General features: G+C 43.2%; 1 protein-coding gene across 1 annotated transcript in view; it reads right to left on the reverse strand.

Moving 5' to 3' along the window:
* Positions 1–263: 263 nt before the first annotated feature.
* EDEM2 (ER degradation enhancing alpha-mannosidase like protein 2) overlaps positions 264–25,756 on the reverse strand; it is a 31,189-nt gene continuing 5,696 nt past the window's right edge. The window contains exons 4-11 of the mRNA XM_045981379.1: positions 25,189–25,294; positions 19,848–19,973; positions 17,215–17,426; positions 15,124–15,265; positions 13,822–13,946; positions 5,500–5,644; positions 2,627–2,748; positions 264–823 (exon numbers count right to left, since the gene is read on the reverse strand). Coding sequence (XP_045837335.1) covers positions 323–823; positions 2,627–2,748; positions 5,500–5,644; positions 13,822–13,946; positions 15,124–15,265; positions 17,215–17,426; positions 19,848–19,973; positions 25,189–25,294 — 1,479 coding nt within the window. The 3' untranslated portion in view covers positions 264–322. The remainder of the gene's footprint in view (positions 824–2,626; positions 2,749–5,499; positions 5,645–13,821; positions 13,947–15,123; positions 15,266–17,214; positions 17,427–19,847; positions 19,974–25,188; positions 25,295–25,756) is intronic.

Raw genomic sequence — 25,756 nt, forward strand, 5'->3', positions numbered from 1 at the left:
ATCTCCCAAGACAACCCGATAGGTAAAACAGAAAAACAGGGGGCACCTGGGTGGCTCAGTGGGTTAAGCCTCTGCTTCTGGCTCAGGTCATGATCTCAGGGTCCTGGGATCCAGCCCGGGATCTCAGCAGGGAGCCTGCTCCCCCCCCCCCCCCCCCCCCCCCCCCCCCGCCTGCCTCTCTGCCTACTTGTGATTTCTCTCTCTCTCTGTGTCAAATAAATAAATAAAACCTTAAAAAAGAAAAACAAAACAGAAAAACAAGATTGTCAAAAGCAGGTTTATTGTCACAGTTCAAACACAAAAGAAAAAAATCGTCCAGTGGTTATGAGGAGTCCAGGAAAACCTGTCCCAGTAATGCCAATTTGGAGGTAAAGGGCTGACTCGGGCAGCTGAGCAGTGGGATTTTAGGCTTGGCAGGCTTCTTCTCCCTTGCCTGGTCATGGCTTTCGGGTGAGGAGACCGTGCCTGACCGTGTTGGCGGTTGCCACGGCCCCGAGCTCATCGTTTTTTTCTGAAATCTCGACCTGTTCCGTTTGAGGGAGTAGAATTCCCTCATTAAGTCTTCTACTTCCCACTGCTCCTCCTTCAGCCTCCGGCAGCAGTGCAGGGCAGCGGGGTCGATGGGGTGGGCTTCGGTGTTGAAGATGTAACCCCCGGCCCCCAGGATGCACTCCCCGTAGGGGGTTATCACCGCGTCAAAGGTGGAGCCGTTGTTGTGGATGAAGTTGGCCGGGTCGAAGAGAAGGTAGAGGTATTTCACAGTCTCGGCCAGGAAGAAAGACTCCATGCGGTTGTCCAGCTTGTGGTCTCGCAGATCTTTGATCTGCCACGAGGAAAAGGGAAGCGAATCAGAACCAGCGGCAGGGGACAGCCGATGGGGCTGCGGTGCCATTAGCGATTTCCGCTTCGCTACTGAGCAGCTGAGCGCCAACCCCGGGGGTTGGAACCCTAACGTATAGTTTATAGGGTAGGCTTAGGGGTCACTCCTCCCGTGAAAGTGCTCTGTTGACATCCCACTTCATGAAGACTCAAAACCAAAGTCCTGATCATGGCCTGAGCGGTCCTCCGGGTCTGGCCCGTGCTCTCTCCCTTGATCTCGCGGGTCCAGCCAACGGGCTGTTCGGTGAGCAAGTACGCGCACACTGGCTATGATCCTACCCTTGTTGTGACCATACACAGATCGAGTCATCCCCTTTAATGACACTAAAAATACAGCGTCATTTACTTAGCTAATCTCCCTTGATGAGCCTTAAGGTGGTTAGCAAGTTTTTGCTACTGTCATAATTAATTAGGAGTCTGTAAGAAGAAAAATTCATACTAAGTTCACAGTCATGGATGAGTAAGTTTACTTCCTACATTTATATTCGCGTCTCATAATTAGAGATACATTTTCTTAAAACTAATTCTCGGTGGACATTTATTTTTCACCAGAAAAATGTGACTAAAATATGGACTTGATGTACCAAGAATTATTTGTCAAAGGCCAAGGAATCTGACGCCTATTCCCATCATTTGCCTTGGAAGACCTCCAGAGGGCTTTCATTTTCATGGAAATAAGTCAAATATTTTTAAGAAGTTCCCAGTGGGCTTATCCACTTTGACTTTTCACAAAATACAAGACGTTAGACACTAAAACATACCACTGCTTTATTTTCTCCCTATATACATAGGTCTTTTAAAAAATATACATATTAAATAGATATATATATATAAATTTTAAATTTCATGTATTTAAAATTTATATAAAATTTAAAATTTATAAATTTAAATTAAATAAATATATATATATATTTCATATTCTACTTGTAGAATATAACCACAGCACAAAATTTTGAAAAAAGAAGGAATTTTTTTTTTTGGTCTGTTTTTAATCCCATACCCTAAAAATCCTCTGTACACTTTTTGGTGAATTTTCTTCCAGACAATTTTCCTACACATCTGGTTTTTACATGTCCATAATGATGGTTTATTAATAGCTTGCCTGCTTAGGTCCTCTAAGGATGTGACATGGCTCTTACCCTTGACCCTTTCAATTCCTTTTCCACAGAGCAGCCAGAGTGGTCCTTCTAAAATACAAGTCAGACCATGTCCCTGCTCTGCTGTCAGTCCTATGACGGCTTCTCCTGTTAAGTAGAACAAAATGCAAACTCTCCCCAGCACCTCTTCCAAAGCCCTACACGATCTAGCCCCTTCTTCCCTCTGGGATTTATCTCTTCCTCTTCCCTCCTTGCTCACTCCACTCCAGCCATACTGGCCTTCTTTCTGTCTCCCAACTACATGTTTGTTGTTTCCTACTAAGATATCTGCTCAGGGGCTTGGTCTTTGTTCATTGCTAGAACCCTCGGTCTAGCATAGTGCCTGGCACATAAAAGACATTTAGAAAACATCTGTGAAACTACTGGACTGTTTCATTAAGGACCGTCAGGTTTGAATACAACGCAATGGGACTCTATTTCCCTTCTAGAATCCACCTGATAGGCCTTTCCACAAAACTTTTCACAAAATATGCCCCAGTAAAATAAAAGCATATGTACATCTCTAAGGTCCCTTCAGTGCTCATATGCCAGAGGCTCGTTAGCAGCAGAGGGAGACATTTCTCAATTCTTGGGCCCGTGGAAACACTTACTGTTGCAAATCCACACTCCACCTTGCTGATTTTTTCAATGGATTCCACAGCATCTCTTCCGAGTTCTAAGAGGGTGGGGTCCCCCGTGGCACGGTAGAGGTACATTGCGCTCTCAATGAGTTCTGTAAAGTCCAAGGCAGACCCTTCTCATCCAGGAAGGCTCAGGGCCCATTTCAGGCAGTGAGAGACTCCTTCCCTCATACATTGTCCATAGGGCCCCAACCAGGAGGAATAGGGCATAGCTCACACAGTGCTGAATTTCCAGAGCCGATATACCCAAAGCCTGAAGTGGAGATCAGCCTTAAAACTGACCATGGACTTCCCATCCCAAGGGAGAGAGGCAGCTAGGTTCTGGGATGGGGAGGTGTCAAAGATTACTCCCTTTCTCCCAGTATTTGTCCTCTCCTTCTTCCGTAGTAACGATCCTTAACTATAGCCACGTACACCCAGCAGCCAGGTGTGAGATTAAAGTCCCTGACACCATAGAGGGACACATAAGGCCAGAAGTGAGAGAAGAATAAATGTCTATCTTAATTAAGCTACTACTTACCTTCTGTCACTCACAGCCTAACCTAATCCTAAAACTTAAAAGTATGAGGCCCTTTTTGAGATGGGATGGACAAAAAGATGAAAGTTAAGATATTCAAGAGCCAATCTTCAATCTAACAAAGAAGGAGCCACAGTTCACCAGGCCCAGAACACGGTGATAGTCTTGTCCGACTCTATACACACAACCGGAATTGGATATTCAGACATGGGTCCCGTTTTCAGATGAATATTGGGCAACAGGAGTTGATCCTGATGAGGAAGTTTATTTTGGAGAAAAGAAAACCCAGGATGCATTTACTGCTTTCAAATATCTGAAGAGCTAGCATAGAAAAGAAAGATTTGACTTCCAGAGTGACCCCAGCAGGCGGAAGGTACAGCTCAACAGACTTTTCTACTTCTTCACCCATCTCTTCTCAGAGAGGAGAGAACTCTCCCCTCCCTAGACCAACCTCTCCTCCTGATCTCCTTCCCTGTTCCCTCCTCGGCCTTGATCAGCACTTTTCTCCCTTTTGATTTATTACTGCAAACTCTATTTCTTACTTTCGGAAAAACGATCTCTGCCTGTTCCCCCGTTCTCCACCACCTCTCCCTCTTTCCCCCACGGGTCTCTAGACAATTGCTAATCGGAATGCTCATATTCGAAGCACAGGTCAGGGCACATTTAGTGGTAAGAGAACATGCTGTGTGCGTTCAAAGAAAGAAAAGCTAGGGAAGCCTCTTGTCCTGCTGCTAGCAGGGGCTGGCTCAGAGCCCCCCAGGGCCCAGCCATCTTGTTTTCTCTTTCTCATACATGGGCCTATGCTGGCTATGGTCATTTTAATTTCTTCTATTTTGACCAACTCTCCAGAACAGGGCAACAGCCCAAGGCCTGGACTTGGACTTAGGGGGAGGTAAAGGCCCTCAGACCCTTAGGCCGGGTTCTGTGCTACTATACTGCTGATCATGTACCAGAGCATAGGACACTCGTCAATCTAATGAAAGAGCACTACCTTATCTCCCATTCGCTATTGTTTTAGGGTAGGAGGGGTGACTAGCTAAGGTGATTACTGGATTCCCGGCGGTGGGGCCTTACTTTCCACTGAGGCCTTCCCGCCAGCCCATCCTGCAAATGGAACAGGGTGCCTCTGGAAGTAGTGAGCTCCCTGTCACTGTGCTAACCAAACAAAGACCAGATAACTACTTGCCAGGGCGATGACAGGGGACCTCAATTAACGGCTTCTTGGGTTCCCTCTAACTCTGAGAATGCACAAGCTTCCTTCCTATGTTTAGCCCCAAATTCTCTTCATCTCATCTACTGGTATCACTGGGTAGGATACCTTCTGAGAGTCTTCTCTTAAAAAAAAAAAAAAAAAAGAAAGAAAGAAAAAAAAAGGAAAAGAAAAAGAATGGAAAAGAAAAGAAAAAGCTGTGAGAATAAATGCATTAGAAATACCAAGAACAGCAGACTCGAGGAATCAAAGTGACTAATTTGCTCTTTGCAGTTGCTGTTTTACTTCCTCTTCTGTTCCCCCTCCACAACTCCCACAACAACCTCTTGAGCCGGAGGAAGGAAATGGATAGAAGAGGGCAGAATGGGCAGAAGGCATGAGAAGGCCTGTCCCGCAGGCAGCTCAAAGGCATTCAGGTAGGAAGGTGGGAAGAATCTAACAATGGGAACGTAACCCATTTCGGGGTAGGGGATGACTGTGTGTGCTGACTAAGCTTCCTTCCTCTGGCCCCCTTCCCCTTCTCCTCCTTGCAATGTTTAGCTTTCCTGTAGTGAATCAGAGGCTCGGCGCTGGAAAGGAACTCTAAGACAGTGATCGAGTGTGTAATACCTTCCTTCTCTGAGCCTTGATTTCTGAGCTGCAAATGGGGAGGTGGACAAGACCAGATGATCCATTCCTAAGGTCCATTCCAGAATTCTAACATTCCGTATTACAGAAGCATAACTCACCTGACCCAGTGATTTAGGAAGTTTGTCTACACTTCTGAAATCCCGATGGCAAGAACTCAAAAGGAGACAACTTGACTCTTCCCTTTGCCCTCACTTGCTCAAGTTTGAAGGAGCCTAAGATTTAGCTGAGAGGCCTGTGTTCCAGTCCTACCTCATACATTTAGTCTTGGGCAAGCCAGCTCAACCCACTAAGCTTCAGTGTCTTTATCTGAAAATATATGGGTAGTTCATTCCTACCAGGAAAACCACCCAGAGCCGCTGGAAGCATCAGATGGGAAAAAATTAGCTTGTGAGCACTTGTGAGGCTCCATGCCTCACAGAAACATGAGGGTTTGGGGTTCAGAGAACTAGAGCCTGTGGGTTGGGATGAGCCAGAGATCCTGCTTACCTGGCCGAAGAGGGTAGCCCTCTCGCTTCTCCACTGTGTATCCCTGAGGAATGTTGTAGAATTCTGGGAGCCCCCCAAACTGCTTCCATATAGTGTAGTAGTTGAGGAAGGTCCTCATAGCATTGTCAATGTCCCCAACGAGGCTCTGTAGGACAGAAGTGGTTGTTAAGCCGGCAGCCACCAGGCATAAAAACCCACATACAAAAAAGAACTCACATACCACACCACACGTACAACCTCGGGGAAGAGACAATAAAGGCTTTGGAGTCACAAAAGCCTGCGATCAAACCGAGTCACCCATTTATTCATTGTTTGGCCCTGGGCCAGACACTTAGCTTCTCTGAGCCTCATCTCTCCCATGCAAAACACAAAAACATCGAAGTTACTGTGAGGGACAGAGGTTGTATTCAAAGCCCCTGCTCAGTCCCTGGCTACTACAGTTTTTAAATAGGTAAGTCAGCTGTCTGGTTCAAAATTCTAAAAATATGAAAAAGGTTAATTTTACTAAGTCTCACTCCTATCCCATACCCCAAAAGAATCTGTATTAGTTTGTAAATGTAAATATGTGTGAGACTCTATTATTTTCCCCCACATAAAAGATCACTGTTCACACATACAGTTCTGCACTTGATTTTATTCATTTAACTACTTTCTTTAATTTTTCATCTAAGTGCATAAAAAGCTGCCTCCTTCTATCTATACAGTTGCATAGTACTCCACGGCCTGGACCACAGTTTAACTAGTTCCCTATTAACAGCCAGTTGGATTGGTTCCAATGTTTTGCTATTTGCTAGAACAACCAACAGTGTAGTAAATAACCTTGTACATATGTTACCTCAAACATATGCCAAGTTTACCTGTAAGACAAATGTCCAGAATTAGGATTGCTAGGTCCGAAAGTATACGCATTTGTAATTTTATAGCTATTGCTAAGCAGCTAGTAATATTAACATAAGCTTGCAAAGAAACAGCTTTTTTTTTTTTTTTTAGATTTTTATTTATTTATTTATTTAACAGAGGGAGAGAGAGCACAAGAAGGCAGAGCAGCAGGCAGAGGAAGAGAGAGAAGCAGGCTCTCTGCTGAGCAGGAAGTCCAATGCAGGGCTCCATCCCAGGGCTCTGGGATCATGACCTGAGCCAAAGGCAGCCACTTAACTGACTGAGCCACCCAGGTGCCCTGGGAAACAGCTTTTTGACCTGACATTTTTGACATCTCCTGTGGGTGCCTCGTGGATAGGACAAACTTAACATTTCCCCAAGAAAGCTTGGTTCCCTCACTTTCCCACAAAGTTGCCTCCTTACTGTCACTCTCCCTTCTTAGTAAACGGCACTTAGCAAATCGTGGCCATCCTTGACTCCTCCCTTCCCCCTACCCCTATATCCATTCCGTCGGCAACTCCTGTCAATTCCATTCTAAACCATCACGGTCTGTCCCTCCAGCACCGCCACCCCATCTGGCCACCAGCATCTCACACTGGGATCACTTCCACAGTCCTCTCACTTCTCCTACCACTTGTTCTCATGCCTCTCTCCCCACACAGGCAGAGTAACTGCTTTCCTACAGACACCAGACCTCAGGGCTTCTCAGGGATTCGGCATAAAGTCCTGATACCTCCACATAGCCCTCAAGGCCTTGCATGACCTGGGCACTGCTGACTTCCATTGACTGATCTTTCCCTCCCTTGGAGTGTGGCGAAACTGCTTTTCTTTGTTTCTGATAAACACCCAACTCTTTCCTGTCTCAGGACCTTCACACATGATGTTTCCTCCACCTGGAACATCATCTCCTACCTCTGATTCCTGAAATACCAGCTTTAGCATCACATCTCTGAGAGGACTTACTCCCTCAAGTTTAGGCCCCCCTCCAACATTTTCTCTCAGCCTTTCGCTTTGTGTCCTTCACTGCAACTGACTATTTTATGCATTTGTCCACTCAATTTTTTCTTTTGTGTCTCACACTCTAGAAACCGAACAAGGGCAGCGCCTGGAACGCAGCAGGCATTCGGATATTTGTTGAATAAATGAATGAACAAATTGAACATATCTAAGCCTCCTTTCTTCATCCATAAAGCAACATTTACTTCAGTGTGCTGTGATAATTCTGTGTCAAGTGTCTGACACAGAAATCATTCTCTTATCAATATTTATCACCTCTGTGTGTCAGTCACACTACAAGGCACTGACTAGATGTTAAATAAATGTCAGTTATTAGTGTTTTTATAGTCTCACAGAGAATGAACCCATGATCCCTGGTCAAGCCAGGAAAAAGTACCACACCAAAGAGGATGAAACTCTTTCCTTCCTTATCACACCCTCTCTTTTATTTTCTTAATTTTTATTTTAGGAAATTTGAAAACTAAAGGTATAAAAAAGTCACTCTTAACCTTACCACACAGATAACATAGCTTTGATATCTACCTTCCTAATTTATATTCTATTCAGAGTTATAGAAATTTTTTTTTAAACATACAGGAATAAAAAGGTAATCACCTTTGCAGTAGAAACTGTTTACATTTTTGTTTTCTATTTCATAACATACCGAAACCAAAATTTTAGAATTGTAATCAATTTACACATAATATAATGCCTTTGTGTGTATTTTGTTATTGTTAAATCTACTTAGAGAATTTTTTAAAAATTTAATTATCACTCCTAATTTCTCACTATAGTCCAACAGTATGTTTCATTCCTTCCACATTTTCTTGGTTCTTGTCGCTACCTCTTCATGTAACACAGGAGTTTACATATTAATTTCTTAAAGTTATATAATGACCCATTCCATTAAAATGTAATTATTCAGGGACACCTGGGTGGCTCAGTTGGTTGAGCAATTGCCTTCGGCTCGGGTCATGATCCTGGAGTCCTGGAATCGAGTCCACATTGGGCTCCCTGCTTGGCAGGAAGTCTGCTTCTCCCTCTGACCCTCTCTCTTCTCATGCTCTCTCTCTCTCTCAAATAAATAAATCTTAAAAAAAATTTTTTTAATGTAATTATTCATTTGCCCCTCCATTAGTGGGCATTTGGATCACTTCTAGGTTTTCTTTGTCATGAACTTTGTTGCTAGGAATATCTGTATATATGATGCATCTTTCCCTCTTGAATTACTTTCTTGGGGAGCATGCAGAGAAATGGGATTTGGCAGGGTCAAAGGGTGTCATCAGTGATATGGCTGGATTGTACAAGCAGGTTTCCCAAGAGGAATGTAGTCACAAATAGTTTTAAGGCAATAGAGTTCTAGATCCTCTACCTTCCTAAAATGGATCTGCCTGAAAAGATGCTTATAACACAAAGGCAGGCTATCTATTATCACTGTTTCCTTCACAGTTATCCTTCTGACATTTTACCTTCTCCAAAGGGTACTGACCAGCAATCTCTACCCTTCCTGTAGAACACTCTCCTGGGGAATAAAGACTTCCTGAGCACCAACCTAGGTTACATTTAAAATAGTGGTTGGGGCGCCTGGGTGGCTCAGTGGGTTAAAGCCTCTGCCTTCGGCTCAGGTCATGATCCCAGAGTCCTGGGATCGAGCCCCGCATCGGGCTCTCTGCTTGGCAGGGAGCCTGCCTCCCCCTCTCTCTCTGCCTGCCTCGCTGCCTACTTGTGATCTCTGTCTGTCAAATAAATAAAATCTTTAAAAATAATAATAAAATAAAATAAAATACTGGTATAGAGGGCACCTGGGTGGCTCAGTCGTTAGGTGTCTGCCTTCAGCTCAGGTCATGATCCCAGGGTCTTGAGATCAAGCCCCACATCAGGCTCCCTGCTCAGTGGGAAGCCTGCTTCTCCCTCTCCCACTCCCCCTACTTGTCTCTCTCTCTCTCTGTCAAATAAATAAATAAAATCTTTAAAAAAAAAATACTGGTGCGGGTGTTGAAAAAACAAAATGACTCTAACCACCATGTAACAAATTCTTTTGTGTATCAGATGGTTCCCAATACTCTGCCTTCAAAAAACTGGAAGAGCAACTTCCAGTTCCACGTTGTCAGCAGAGAGATCATTAAAAATGATTTCTGAAGACAGATTATGATTATTTTCATCATATAAAGAATGAACCATATAATACTGCCATTTTTGTAGGTAAAACAATGAAATACTGGCAGTTTTATATGGATCAATCTATTAAGTCAATGATTACAAAGAACTGAATGATGGGCACCTGGGTGGCTCAGCTGGTTACAAGTCCAACTCTTGATTTTGGCTCAGTTCATGATCTCAGGGTCATGAGATGGAACCCCACAGGCTCTGCACTGGGCGTGGAACCTGCTTAAGATTCTCTCTCTCCCTCCCTCCCTGATGCTCAAAAAAAAAAAAAAAGATCCTTCCATTCCTATCTACTTATTTATATGCATATGGCTACTCAGCACTTATAGCTAAAAGATGAAAATAGGAACAAAACTTTTGATACATAACCATGTCCCATTTTAGCAATATGTGTTATTCATGCACAAATACATAAACTACTTAAAAATCTAAAAGCCCCCAAAATCTCACAAAGAAATGTATTTCTGATTAAATTGCCTTTATGTTTTGTAATTATTTATCAAAAAATGTAAGCTATTAATGTTGCTTTACTCATTTACATACTAATGATAACCAAGTCAAGAAGAAAACAAATTTAATACTCAGAGCTTATGGTCACAGGAAATTCTAAAGTATTTTAAATTCCTATGTATACAGAAATTTTATTACAAAGATATAAGAGGATTTCAATAAAATATATCTAGCATAAAATATAACAATTAGTATAAAATCTTGTTGGAGGAGAAGAATGAAAATATGAGATCGAGGAGAAGAATGTTAAAAACATGCAGGGGACTACACGGTTCTTCAAAATTCTTTTAGTGGGCATCCAAGAAATAGAATTTGAATATCTTAGAAAAGCTGGACCTATATTTAATATTATCAACAAGTTTTCTCTGAGCCTGTTTCCCCATCTGTAAAATAAGAAGGCTGGCTAAAAGTACATGATGGGGGACTAGTACATGAATTGCAGTATATCAATTTAATGGAATATATTCATCTGTTAAAAAGAAGTAAAATTTAGGGGTGCCTGGGTGGCTCAGTTGGTTAAGCATCTGCCTTTGGCTCAGGTCGTGATCCCAGAGTCCTGGGATCAAGCCCTGCAATGGGCTCCTTGCTCACTGGGGGGTCTGCTTTTCCTTCTGCCCCTCGCTGTTATTCGTGCTCGCTCTCTCTAATAAATAAAATCTTAAAAAAAAGTAAAACTGACCTATATGTATCAATAAAGAATGATCCCCAAGACATATTCAGTGAAAAAGTACATGATATATTCCTATCTATGTAAAGAAAAAAGGTAAATATAAATTATGCATACCTTTATGCATTTAGATTTCTAGAAAGCTATACACAAAACTGATAATACAAGCTGGACTGGGGAGGGCGTCTGGGGGCGGCTCAAGATTTACTTTTCGCTGTATTCCTCTGTGTGCTTTTAAAATTTACCACCATCTACATGATATTATCTTTTCTTAAAATAAAAAAAGAAACTAGCTTGTAAAAATATTGTGGTACACATAGGGGCCTGTTAGATGGGCTCCAAGATCCCGCCCTCCCAGTTGTGATTCCATCAGATCATGTAATGGAAAACAATAATGATGGCACACAGAGCAGCCCCAGCTGCTTTCACGTCTTTTCTCAGGCTCGCGGTCAAGAATGAAGAGATTTGACAGAATTGTCCAGTGGAGAAACAGTTGTTGCCTATGGCGGTTACTGCCCAGCCTGGAAAGACACTTCCTACTTCATTTTAAATGGTATCACATTTCACAGCACACTGGAAGCTCAGTTCCTGACACCTTAAAGCTCCCTTTGGAAAATTCAGCTTGGCAGAGTCCCAAGTCCGTCTAATTCACTGTAAGTCTCTCTTCTGTCTCCAATCCAAGTACTCAAGCAACTAAAATACCTTATTTGACTTATACCAGAATGAACCTGCTTTGATCCTTTCTTGATTAAACTCTTCGGGAGTGTAGGGATAAAGGGTACATACCTCAGTATCATAAAGCTATCTATGAAAAAACCACAGCAAATATCATTCTTAATGGGGAAAAACTGAGAGCTTTTCCCCTAAGGCCAGGAACACGCCAGGGATGTCCACTATCCCCACTGCTATTCAACATAGTACTAGGAGTCCTAGCCTCAGCAATCAGACAACAAAAAGAAATAAAAGGCATCCAAATCAGCAAAGAAGAAGTCAAACTCTCATTCTTTGCAGATGATATGATACTTTATGTGGAAAACCCAAAAGACTGCACCCCAAAACTTCTAGAACTCATATAGGAATTCAGCAAAGTGTCAGGATATAAAATCAACACACAGAAATCAGTTGCATTTCTGTACACCAACAAGACAGAAGAAAGAGAAATTAAGGAGTCAATCCCATTTACAATTGTACCCAAAACCACAAGATACCTAGGAATAAATCTAACAAAGAGGCAAAGAATCGGTATTCAGAAAACTATAGAATATTTATGAAAGAAACTGAAGAAGACACAAAGAAATGGAAAAACATTCCATGCTCATGGATTGGAAGAACAAATATTGTGAAAATGTCTATGCTACCTAGAACAATCTATGCATTTAATGCAATCCCTATCAAAATACCATCAACTTTTTTTCCATAGAAATGGAGCAAATAATTCTATAATTTGTATGGAACCAAAAAAGACCCTGAATAGCCAGAGGAATGTTGAAAAAGAAAAGCAAAGCTGGTGGCATCACAATTCCAGACTTCAAGCTCTATTACAAAGCTGTCATCATCAAGACAGTATGGTACTGGCACAAAAACAGACTTAGAATGTGTCTATGGAACAGAATAGAGAGCCCAGAAATGGACCCTCAACTCTATGGTCAACTCATCTTTGACAATGCAGGATAGAATGTCTAATGAAAAAAAGACAGTCTCTTCAACAAATGATGTTGGGAAAATTGGACAGTCACAAGCAGAAGAATGGAACTGGGCCATTTCCTTACACCACACACAAAATAGACTCAAAATGGATGAAAGACCTAAACGTGAGAGAGGAATCCTTCAAAATCCTTGAGGAGAACACAGACAGCAACCTCTTCAACCTCAGCCACAGCAACTTCTTCCTAGAAACATCACCAAAGCCAAGGGAAGCAAGGACAAAAATGAACTATTGAGACTTCATCAAGATCAAAAGCTTTTACACAGCAAAGGAAACAGTCAACAAAACCAAAAGACAGCTGACAGAATGGGAGAAGATACTTGCAAATAACATATCAGACAAAGGGCTAGTATACAAAATCTATAAAGAACTTATCACACTCAACACCCAAAGAACAAATAATTCAATCAAGAAACGGGCAGAAGACATAAATAGACATTTCTATAAAGAAGACATCCAGATGGCCAACAGACACATGGAAAAGTGCTCAACATCACTCACCGTCAGGGAAATACAAATCAAAACCATAATGAGACACCACCTCACACCAGTCAGAACGGCTGAAATTAACAAGTCAGGAAATGACAGATGTTGGCGAGGATGCGGAGAAAAGGGAAACTTCCTACTCTGTTGGTGGGAATGCAAGCTGGTGCAGCCACTCTGGAAAACAGTACGGAGGTTCCTCAAAAAGTTGAAAATAGAGGTACCCTACAACCCAGCAATTACACTACTGGGTATTTACCCCAAAAAACACAAATGTAGAGATCTGAAGGGTCACATGCACCCCAGTGTTTATAGCAGCAATGTCCACAATAGCCAAACTATGGAAAGAACCTAGATGTCCATCAGCAGATGAATGGATAAAGAAAATGTGGTGTATATATATGATGGAATATTATGCAGCCATCAAAAAATGAAATCTTGCCATTTGCAACGACATGGATGGAACTAGAGGGTATTATGCTAAGTGAAATAAGTCAATCAGAGAAAGACAATTATCATATGATCTCACCCATATGTGGAATTTGAGAAACAAAGCAGAGGATAATAGGGGAAGAGAGGAAAAAATGAAACAAGATGAGGAAATGAAACCAGAGATGGAGACAACAAAAGAGTCTCTTAAGACTCTTCATCTCAGGAAACAAACTGAGGGTTGCTGGAGGAGAGGGGGGGTGGGAGGGATAGGGTGGCTGAGGGATGGACACTGGGGAGAGTATGTGCTATGGTAAATGCTGTGAATTGTGTAAGACTGAGGAACCACAGACCTGTACCCCTGAAACAAATAATACATTACATGGTAATAAAAAAACAGGATTAAGTTCCAAAAAAAAAAAAAAGAAGAAGAAGCCTGCTTTGTCAGTTCCAGAAAAAAAAAATCCACCTCTCTGATCATTCCTACCTGAAGACCAGGCCAGTAGGCCTCTAGGGACTGGAAGACTGGCATGGACACAGTCCCCTTGTACATCTGCACCCACAGGTACCAGTCATCGAAGCGGGTGTAATTCCGAATGGCTGTGTTATATTCTGCAGAGGAGATGCAATAAGACACATCAGTGATCACGGAGATGAAAGGCAGTCTTGACCCCAGGAGCACGGACTTATACTTTTGGAAGACCATATGATGGTGTAGCTTCAAAGCAGACTAGGAAGCAACAAGGCACAGAGAAAAGAGCATGGGTTCCGGAGCCAAACGTCCAGACTCAAATTCCAGCTCTAGCTTTACCACCTGCTAACTGTGACCTTGGGTATGGTTTTCCTTCTGAAGCCTCAGTCTCATTATCTCTAAAGTGGGGAGAGTAATGGTACACATCTCATGGGATTGTTCAGTCATTCATTCACTCAACAATATTCACTGCACGTGAAGGGCAGAACTTTATTTTGCTCACTGCAGAATCCTCAATGCTACAATAGTGCATAATATATACACACAATAAATTATTATCCAAATGAAGTACCAAATACACACGCAAATTACTAAGACAATCTCAAATAGCGCTGTAAGGATGAAATGAAATAGTCCACGTTGGGTGCTTGCGCGGCACTAGACAGATCAATGGTACTAAGTATCTGCTGAATAAATGAATGGTAGCCCTCACAGTAACTATTATTAGGTGCTCAACAATTCCTCAATTTCATTATCGTTAGTGTCCAAGGGCCTAGAGAATAAAATGCTTTTATTCCACAGGCATTAATCAACCACCTACCTCACGCAAAGCACTGTGAGGGACAGAAAGATGAATACGGCATAGACCCTGCACTCAGCAGTTAGAGCTGTTGGCTGTGGACAAAAGCTGACTCTACAAAAAGTACTGAAGGCCCTTAGTTCTAAGGAGGGATCAAGCTGCTTTGTGGGCAAGGTGACACTGTAGCTGGGCCTTAGAGGGTGAATGGAATTTGGACACATGAAGACAGGGAAAAAAGGTATTCTAGGCAAAGGGAACCCAGGGGCAATGGTCAGCAAATAAGAAACCCAGGGCCACACACAGAGAACGGAGCACCGTTCACTGGGATCTTGCAGGAAGGCCTGAAGAGCTACAATGGGCACCAAGGGGGCAACGTTCAGTCCATCCTGGCTCTGAATGCAGACTTGGGTACTCAGAACAGATTCTGTCCGCACTTGGGAGCAACTGAAAATTTCCAAGCAAATCACCTGTTGATGGGAAAAATCATGGCAAAAGCCTCCCTGCCCCACCCTTTTTACCTAGGAACATGGCCATGAGTTTCTTATCCTGAAGCAAAATGGCTCCTTTCACCAGGTACTCGAAGTAGGAGTCCACGCCAGCCCCGATGCCCGAGTCCTGTGCCACCCACTTTCCAGTGAGCACATCGATATGGTTGCCAACCTGGGAGGAAAGAGACACATACACACACACACATAGTCCCAAGGGAGGGCTCAAGACCAAACATGGCTCTCCCCATACCCGTGACTGGCCAGTCAGAGGCAAGGCAGGCAGCCTGATACTCTCAGAAGACATGCAGGCTATCCAGGTGTGGGGTTGGGAGGCCACAGACTCCTATCAGTATCAGTCACTGATTTGGGGAACTGCTCCAGGTCGTTTTAAGTTCTGGAACTTCCAGCTGATGGCAAACAGAGCAGACCCTGGGCACCAGAGAAGGCCCACAGGGAGAGACACTGTCAGAAGACAGGCCACGGTAAGGGCTGAGAGGATATACGAGACCAGTGCTCTAACCCCTGAGCTACGGAGCCTGAGAGGATATAAAGTCCACTGTGGTGTTCCAGGGCTGGAGAAAAACCTGCTGGTGTTGGACCTACTGTAGGTCTCCACAGTGGCATCTTCTTAAGGGATTTTCAAGGATTCCTCATACAAATCTCACTTTTCAAGCTTAGAACCAGACTTGCATAAAATGTGTCCCTGCTTGAATCACTTTCAGACAACTCAGTCTTTCCAAGTCATAATGACTCACCAAAAGTATATTAGTACATCAACATTACTGCTCCAGTAACTGAGGATCAGAGAGGTTGAGTGACTCGTCCAGGGTTGCAAAGTTTCAGTGTAGCAAGGCCAGGGATCAAACCCAATTCTGACTAAATCTAGTGCTATTTCCTGGATAGCTTTGGCTCAATTACTGTTAGTTTCACTGGACTATCTGATTTAAGAGCTGAAGCCAGCCTTAGAGATCATCTGGCTCAAAGTGTGTTCAATCTCCATGGGTTCATAGGTATTGGAGAAGAAAGGGAAGCTCTGGGGTCAAATAAGTTTGGAAAATATTGAGTTAAGCCAAGTTAAATAAATTTATTTACCACAGTATTTCATAACCTTTAACCTATTCATATTTATTACGACTCTCAAAAAAAAAAAAAGACACTACAGTTGGCTCTTGAACAATGTAGGGGTTGGGGGTGCTGAGCCCCATATAGTCGAAAATCTGTGTATTAACTCCTGACTGTCCAAAACCTAACCACTAAGAACCTGATCTTGAGTGGAAGCTTTACTGAAAACATAAATAGTCAATTAACACATAACTTCATATATGTATTATGTACTGTATTCTTTTTAAAAAAGATTTTATTTATTTGATAGAGATCACAAGCAGGCAGAGAAGCAGGCAGAGAGAGAGAGGGAGGCAGGCTCCCTGCCGAGCAGACAGCCCGACGCGGGGCTCGATCCCAGGACCCCGGGACCATGATCCGAGTCGAATACTGTATTCTAAATAGAATTCTAAAATGGAATATTTGTATTCTAAAATAAAAAAGATCATATAGAAGAGAAAATATGTTTATAGTACTGCATTGTAAAAAAAAAAAAAAACAACTGTGTCTAAGTGGATCCACACAGTTCAAAACTGTGTTTCTGAAGGGTTAACGGTCTACATAGTATTCCCCAAACTTAACTGACTAGGAATTACTTTTTTCATAGAACAGCTAACCATTCAACATCTCTCAGCACTGGTGTTCCAAGAAACCCAGTTTAACAAACACAAAAAGACAGTAAAAATGAGGGCCAGATGGGCTGGCCATCCAAGGTCACCATGCGAGTCACGGGCAAGAAGCGTATGACCCACTTACTAAAAATCAAGGAGCTCAAGGAGTCAAACCTCAACAGGGCCCCCCTCCCTGACAGAGGGTGTGCTCTCCCGTGCCCTCTTCCCCCATGCCAAAACCTGAACTGGAGGCTTGGTTAACTTTCAGTGTCCTGATGCGAAGTCCTGGGTCACTGCTGAGGTCACCCTAAGTGTCCCTTGGTTGGGCTGCAACTTACTGCTCGAGTCTTACAAGCAGGGGCTACGGTGGCCAACTTGACTCAGACAGAAAGGGTGGCAGCCGACCTACCAGCCCAATATCCGACCGGCTCTCCCAGAGGCGCATGAGGGCCACTCTGGCCACATCTTCAAACACGGGGTCACCAGTGAGGCTGCTCAGGGTGGCAAATTCCACAATGAAGGTCCCAATGCCTGCCGTACAGGTGACAGGGGTTTCTCCCGGGTTCACACCATGAAGCAGGTTCACCGTTCCATATGGCATGCCAGTGGGGGTCTGAAATGCTGAATAATCACAAAATAATGATCTCAGACAGGAGTGGACATAGGGATGGTTCAACACAGAGGCCCAAACCCGAGGGCTCAGCCGGCACTTCCCTCTCTATCTCCTGGGTGATCTTCTAGAGATGAAGACAGAGAGGGATAGAGGTCATGACTACAGGCCCTTGGTGGCCACCTAACCCAGATGCTATCAAGCACTGATCAGTGGGGCCCTTGGGCTCTTGCCCATGATGAGGAGGAAAGCAGCAAGCTGTGCTCCAAGCTGCCATGCCCAGGCAGGCCTACTCTGGCTAGAGGAGCTCCATTTTTAAGTATTTTACATGACGCCTTCAGAGGCAGGCAGGAAACGTAGTGGGAGGAATGTAGGGTTTAAGCCATAGGAAGCGGCGGGGCTTGTGGCACCCTGAAGAGCATGCGCCATGAGAAGCCCTTCACATGCTTCTCTTTTCTTTTTATTGAGATACAACTGACGTACAGCACAAAGACCTGACTTACCTATACGGTGAGAGGATGAATGTGGAAAATTAACATCCATTGACTCATACAGATACAAAAAGAAAACATTTGGTTTTTTCCCTTATGATGAGAGCTTTTAGGATCTACTCTCTCTCTCTTTTTTTTTTAATATTTTATTTATTTGACAGAGAGAAATCACAACTAGGCAGAGAGGCAGGCAGAGAGAGAGGAGGAAGCAGGCTGTTCCCTGTGGAGCAGAGAGCCCGATAGGATCTACTCTCTTAGCAACTTTCAAACATATCGTATAGCGGTGTGAGCTATGGTCATCGTGTTGTATGTGACAGTCCCAGCACTTACGGATAACTGGAAGCTGGTATCTTTGACCGCCTTTGTCCGATTCGCCTCATATGCTTTTCCAGACACAGTATGACCAAATGAAACCTACCTGCAGACCCGAAGCAGTCCCAGAGGAGGCAGTTTGAGATCCTTGCTTTAAACAGTTTAGGGGGGAAACTATTACAATTTTTTTTTTTAAAGGATATAAACTGCTTAACTACTGATGTGGTTCAACCCTCAATTTATAGGTAGGAAAAGTCATGTCTGTAAGGAAGTGACTCAAAGGTCATAGAGAGGGAGCCAAACAGAGCTGGGATGAGAATGCCCACCTCGTACCCACTCTGTTACTCTCTGCCCCTCCCATCCCTGTGTCTTCTGATTCAGGGCAAGGAGCTAGATAAATAGCCAGAGGCAGAGATTTCCTCTCTAGGCCAAAAGGTCAAATAACGCCAGAGCAGCCCATGCGTCACAGAACTGTGAAAAAAGTTATCAAAACTTCCAAGAACCACAAGGCCCAGCCACTTCATTATGAGTGGCAGACTTGTGTGTGGCAGGCCCAAGTGGCAAGCGAGGAGAACGTAAGTCACAACTTCCGGGCTCAAAGGAGTATTTCAGAAAAGTCAGGCAGTGTTCAAAAGAGGGGGAGTGACAAAATCCTCTTTCTTCACCTGAATGGCAGATCGGTGGGGGCTTGCTCCAATATGGACTTTCCAGCATTTGAATTTCTCAATACAAACTGGTTTTTAATGACCGAAAAAGAAAGGAAGGGGGAGCAACCGAGCAGTGTGCCGTACCAGTGATTCACACAGGATATGATGTTTTTAAAGACACTGAGGCTACGAGCCGTAAGCCATGAGTGCATGTGAACCAGCTCCCTCACTTTCCTCTGCTCTCCTCCAGAAAGGGAGAACTGTGGTGGCCAAGAGGTTGGTGAACGCCTTGGGTGATGTGTTTGGGTGTGAACAGCCCCAGAGTCCCCACCACGCCCCTAAGAGAACACAGTGTCCAGCTCATGCGGCCGTGCTCGGCTACTGCGCCGCCAGACAAATGCACCGAGGCTTGGCCCGCAGCCCCGGACACAGCTGAGCTACAAACAAGTCCCCTGTGTTTCAGCGGTGTTTGTGGTTCTCCAAGCACTTTCTTCTTTCTGACCTCGTTTTTGGCCTCTCAAAAAGCCAATTCGGCAGGCAAGCAGGGATTATGATTCCCTTTTGAGAGACAAGGAAACTGAACCAGGGAGAGAAGAGTGGCTTGGTTAAGACATTGGCTAGTCCAGAACCAGGGGCTCCTAATGCACTGATCGAGGCCCTTCTCGGGAATCCCTTTATTCCAGCAGAGTGTGGGGCAGAGAGGAGGCCAAACGGCTTGCTCAAATAAGAGAGCCTTCCACCCACCAGGCTGGCTTTCAGTGCCACCCTGAGAAGAGTCATGAGGTCAGCTCATCCGTCCTGGGCCAGGGTCCCAGCAGGCCCTTAAAATGCCCAGGACTCTGCTGATTTCCATGGTGGGGTTCCAGAGGCAGAGACAGCAAGGGTTTGGGTGAGAAACAGCAGAAAATAATTCAGCATCGCCATCCTGGTCTCCAGCAAGAGTAGCAGGACCTACTAGACTTCCTGTCCCCCCAAGTCTTACCTGGGAGGAGTTTTCGGGCCGCCTCTTCAGCCATCCTCAGGAGAGGCCCAGAGCAGGGCCAGCCGGCCTCCACTTCCACCCCAGCCTTCTTCGACAACAGGTGAGCCGACAGAAGTCCTCCTACCACTACAGAGAGCACGAAATCCAAGTGTCAGAGTCCCAAAGACCAGTCTTTCCCTTGCGTGAATGAAACCTACATACTCTGTTGGGTGGCTGCTGGGAAGGGGCTAGAGCCACCTAGTGAAAGAATCCCTTAATCCCACATACTGGTACACTGGTAAATTTACAAAGTTTTTTGCTCTTGGTGGATCCCCCAAACAATGGTTATCACTTATTTTTAGTCCCTATTGTATACCAAGCCCTAGGTACTATTGTCCCCTCTTCAAGTGACGATATTGAGGTTCAGAGAGGTAATGTGACCTGCCCTGGGTCATTATCTAGCAAGTGGTAGGGCCAGGTCTGTCCGACTCCAAAACCCATGTTCATTTCACTTGGTTATCTGTCTCCCAATCCCCACCCCTGCCTCCGAGACCTGGACAGGCAGGGTGGAGGTCAGAGTAGTTATTACCTTCATTGCATTAATTCATCTGTTTGAATTTCTGACACAATATTTAAGACTTATAAAAAGACATAAATGTGGGGCTCCTGGGTGGCTCAGTCTGTTAAGGGGCTGCCTTTGGCTCAGGTCATGATCCCAGGGTCCTGGGATCAAGCCCCATGTTAGGGTCCTTGCTTGTTGGGGAGCCTGCTTCTCCCTCTACCTCTGCCTGCCTACAGCTCCCCCTGCTTATGCTCTCTCTCTCTCTCACTCTCTCTGTGTCCAAAAATAAATAAATAAATAAATAAATCTAAAAAAATAAAACATAAAAAGACGTAAGTGTTCTGTATCTGGAAATATGACTAAATAGATATCCTGAATGGCCCTCTCATTGGAAAAGAATTAGTGACCTTGAGCTTCCCCTTCTTCCTGTCAGAAGGGGAATAAGAAACAAAGGCAGAACCTACTGTAAGTGGAAAGTCTGATAAAAGATACCACCATAGGGGTGCCTGGGTGGCTCAGTCGTTAAGCATCTGCCTTCGGCTCAGGTCATGATCCCAGGGTCCTGGGATCAAGCCCCATGTCAGGCTCCCGCTCAGCAAGAAGCCTGCTTCTCCCTCTGCCTCTACCTGCTCCTTCCCCTTGTGCTCTTGCTCTCTCTATCAAATAAATAAATAAAATCTTACCAAAAAAATACCTCCCTAAAGTTGGGATCTGAAAGAATTATATAGCCTGTATAAGGATAGATTCAAAATAAACCCTACCCACCTCCCCCGGCATATTATAAGGAAAATCGTATGCCTCAGATCCTGATGCCAAGTAAAGGAAGGGAAAACAGAAAACAAAAAAACTTCCCTAAGAATTAGCAACTACACTCACTAAGTTTTGCAGCTTGAATTCACACTAACTTAGTAGTCTAGGACAACACAAATTTTTGGCATAAAACAGTTTTGGGGAAACAGTGCCTCCAACCAAGTGGCAGAAATAAACAAAAAGTCTACCTGGAAGAAGCGACCTTCAGTCTAGGCCTCAAAGAAGCCCAGAGATAAAGTCTAGGGAATGAGTGTACATTAAAATCTAAATAAATCATAAAACATACAAAGAAACAAAGCATTGGGAGTATAAACCAGCAGAAATGACAACAGAACAAGACTTACCAGTATATCAAATATTGGAATTATTGGACACAGTTACAAAATAATTATGTGGAAATGTTTAAAGAAATCAAAGAAAGATCTGGAACAGGTGACTAAGTAGCAAGAAATTATAAAAAGGACCAAGCCTATTTACAGAAGAACCAAACGGAATTTCTAAAAGTGAAAAATGTAATAACTGGAGTTAAAAACTACTAAAAATTACATAGACAGGTTCAACAGCAAATACGATATATCTGAAGAGAGAATTAGTGGACTTGAAGACAGATTCCAAAAAATTACCCAATGTGCAACACAAAGAGACAGAACTGTTTTTAAAATATGCCAAAGAGATTTGGAGGATATAGTAAGAAGGTGTAACATCTCCCTGGCTGGAGTTCTAAAAAGAGAAGAGGGAGGAAATGGGGGAGAGGTACTACTTGAAGAGAAAAATTCATAACTTTTGAAAACTAATGAAAGACACCAATTCTCAGATCCGGGAATGCCAAGCAAGATAATTAAAAGAAATCCACATTTATGCACATCGCAGTAAAACTGCAGAACACTAAAAGAAAAAAAAAAGTTAGGAGTCCATGATAACAATGATTTTTTTAAAAAAGATTTTATTTATTTGACAGACAGAGACCACAAGTAGGCACAGAGAGAGGAGGAAGCAGGCTCCCCGCCCCGAGCAGAGAGCCCGATGCGGGGCTCGATCCCAGGATCCTGAGATCATGACCTGAGCCGAAGGCAGAGGCTTTAACCCACTGAGCCACCCAGGTGCCCCCCCATGTAACAATGATTATTGAAATCGGGTGATGGGTAGCTCTAGTTGATTATATTATTTTCTCTATTTTTATATACTTTTGAAAACTTTCATAATAAAACGTTTTTAAAAGGAGGGGACAATGAGCATAAATAAAACCAACCACCTGCAAAATAATCACAATGAGACTGACAGATTACTTCTTAACAATGACAATAAAATGAGAAGACAATGGAAAGATTTCTTCCATGTGCTAAGAGAAAAATCCCATCAATTTAGAACCATATGTCCTGCAAAATTATCCCTCAAAGACCCAAGAAAGGCAGTGAGATAAAGACATATCATACAAACAAAAGCTGAGAAAATCTGCCAAGAACACATCTGCAATAGAGGACATTATAAAGGAAGTGCTTCAGATATAGAAGGAAAGATATCACAGATGTAAAGTCTGAGACATAGGAAGGAAAGATGGTTAAAGAAGTAGTAAGTATGGGGCACCTGGGTGGCTCAGCCGTTAAGCGTCTGCCTTGGGCTCAGTCATGATCCCAGGGTCCTGGGATCGAGCCCCACATCAGGCTCCCTACTTGGCAGGAAGCCTGCTTCTTCTCCTTCTCCCACTTCCCCTGCTTGTGTTCCCTCTCTTGCTGTGTCTCTGTCAAATAAATAAAATCTTTCTTAAAAAGTACTAAAAAAAAAGAAAGAAATGGTAAATATGAATAAATCTAAAACCTCAACTGTATAGAACAGCAATCATGTATGGAGGGTTTAAAACAAAAATGCAAACTATAGCATACAGGTCAGGATATCCTCAGAGCCAGACTTTGTATTATTCAAGTGAATAAAGATTCTCATTAACTCTAGACTTTTGTTATGTTATGTTAAATTTTCCAGGAAAACTATTTAAAAAGCTAGATACTGAGCATAGTTTCTACATTAATAAAAAGGGAATAGAATAAGGGGAAAAAAATCAGTCTGAAGAAGGCACCAAAAAAAAAAAAAAAAAGAGAGAGAGAGAGTGAAAAAGAACATAGAGAAGATGGGACAAATAGCACAAAATAATACCACAGAAACTAATGTAAATACCCAAGTAATTATAGTAAATGTAAATAAATGGATTAAATGCTTCAGTTAAAAGAAAAGATTGTCAGACTGGATAAACAAAATATAATATGTAATTTATAAAAGATCTATCTGATCATAAAAATACAGAAAGATTGAAAGTAAACAAGTAGAAAAAGATCCTGGTCGAATGCCAACCAAAAGAAAGCTGGTATAATTATATTCATATCAGCAATAAAAGTGTAACAGACTCGTAAATCACAGATTATAAATTAGACTCACAAGCTGTGAACACAGCAGTGAGCATGGCCTCCAACTCAGGTCTGTTCCCTCAGCCAGATTTTGTATCGTGCTGTCCCTCTGCTCCCTAACCTTTCCAAAAACGTTATCACATACCCACAATACAAGTTTCATTGCAAAACACATACAAAATAAGGGGAAGAAGTATAACTCGGCCTCCAGAAGTGATAGTTTGTTAAGCCACTAGTGGTCTAGGGTTCACTGAAAGTAAGGGTTGTACTAGCTTCATAAGAATCACTGGACACCTGATAAATATATTGATGCTAGGACCCAACTCAGAAATCCCCATTCATTAGGTTTAGAGTGGAACCTAAACACTGAACTTTTTTAAAGGTTCCAAGTGGTTCTTTTTTTTTTTTTTAAGATTTTTATTTATTTATTTGACAGAGAGAGAGAGATCACAGGTAGGCAGGCAGAGAGAGCAGGAAGCAGGCTCTCCGAGGAGCAGAGAGCCAGATGTGGAGCTCAATCCCAGGACCCTGGGATCATGACCGGAGCCGAAGGCAGAGGCTTTAACCCACTGAGCCACCCAGGTGCCCTCCCAAGTGGTTCTGATGCACAGCCAGCTTTGGAAACTAATGCCCAAGACTTGCACCATATAATGCAATAAATCATGAACCACATGCCACTATTTTTTTTTTTAAGATTTATGTATTTATTTTAGTGGGGAGGGGCAGAGGGAGAGAGTGTCTCAAGCAGACCACTCTGAACATGGAGCTTGACGCAGGGCTCAATCTCACGACCCTGAGATCATGACCTGAGCTGAAACCAAGAGTCGGACACGTTTTTGTTTGTTTTTTTTTTAACATAATGTGGTATTAGCCCCAGGGGTACAGGTCTGTGAATCACCAGGTTTACACACTTCACAGCACTCACCATAGCACATACCTTCCCCAATGTCCATAACCCTCCCCCCTCCCCCCAGCAACCCTCAGTTTGTTTTGTGAGATTAAGAGTCTCTTATAGTTTGTCTCCCTCCCGATCTCATCTTGTTTTATTTACAAGAGTCGGACACTTAACCGACTGTGCCACCCAAGTGCCCCCCCATATGTCACTATTCAAATTTAAATTTGTTAAAAATTAAATGAAATTAAAAATTCAATTCCTCAGTTGCAGTAGACACATTTCAAACGTTCAATAGCCATGTGTGATTAGTGGATACAACACTGGACAACACAGATACAGAATATTTCCATCATCATAGAAAGTTCTATTAGATAGCCCTTCTTAGACAATACGATCCAAGAAGGCAAGGGTTACATCCTTCTTACTCATGGCTGGCTTAAGCCTAGCGTCAAATACAGGAATCGTTCTGGCACAATTTTTTCCAGTCTTTTCTCTGTCCCCTGCTCATGTCTAAAACTGATGGGGGATCCTGAGACCTCCACACTCCACCCTCCGCGGGGAATATCTGTCAGTCACTGGTCTGGGCCAAGTGTTCTGGCAAGGTTGACCCTTATGATCCTATATACTACTTCCTGGTTTACACAGAGGCAAAACTCCACACTCTCTTTTCTTCCAAAGGTTCTAGAAGTCAGCCCTCACCTCGGATGTTGGTTTCAAAGACGGAGGCATTCACGTCAATATCAAAGTCTACGTTGTCCTGGAGCACTTCAACCACTCTTTGGAATTCTGAAACATTCCCCAAAATCTGGAAGGGAGGAGAGACTTGACAGTGAGGCTCTTTCAGGCTTGAAGGCCCTGAAGACATTGGATCAAGAGTCTGGGATCACACACTGGTGTGGCCTTCACTTATTCAACTTAAGACCTCCAGTTTCTGTTCAAGACTGGTGACAGGAGAAGGAAACACTGAGATCTAGAAATCACCTAATATCAGACCAGTTAAGTAAATTCTTAGGTACCACTTAAAGAGTCACTATGTACCCACTTAATGGAAACAATATAGACTGTAGACCGCGTGAGGAAAAACTAGTTTGATATTTGCAGTGGGTATCTGTTAGTTTTAAACTTCTCTGATCACCTTCATCCTTGTGGGAAACACTGCAGATTGGTTGGTCCAATACCGATTTCCAATCTCCTTTACCCTGGTAGTCTCCCACTATAGAGGACAGAAATCCAGATACTTTCTGGATTGCTTTTTGGATATGCTTTC

This window comes from Meles meles, chromosome 16 (assembly GCF_922984935.1).
Source record: "Meles meles chromosome 16, mMelMel3.1 paternal haplotype, whole genome shotgun sequence".
Taxonomy (NCBI): Eukaryota; Metazoa; Chordata; class Mammalia; order Carnivora; family Mustelidae; genus Meles; species Meles meles.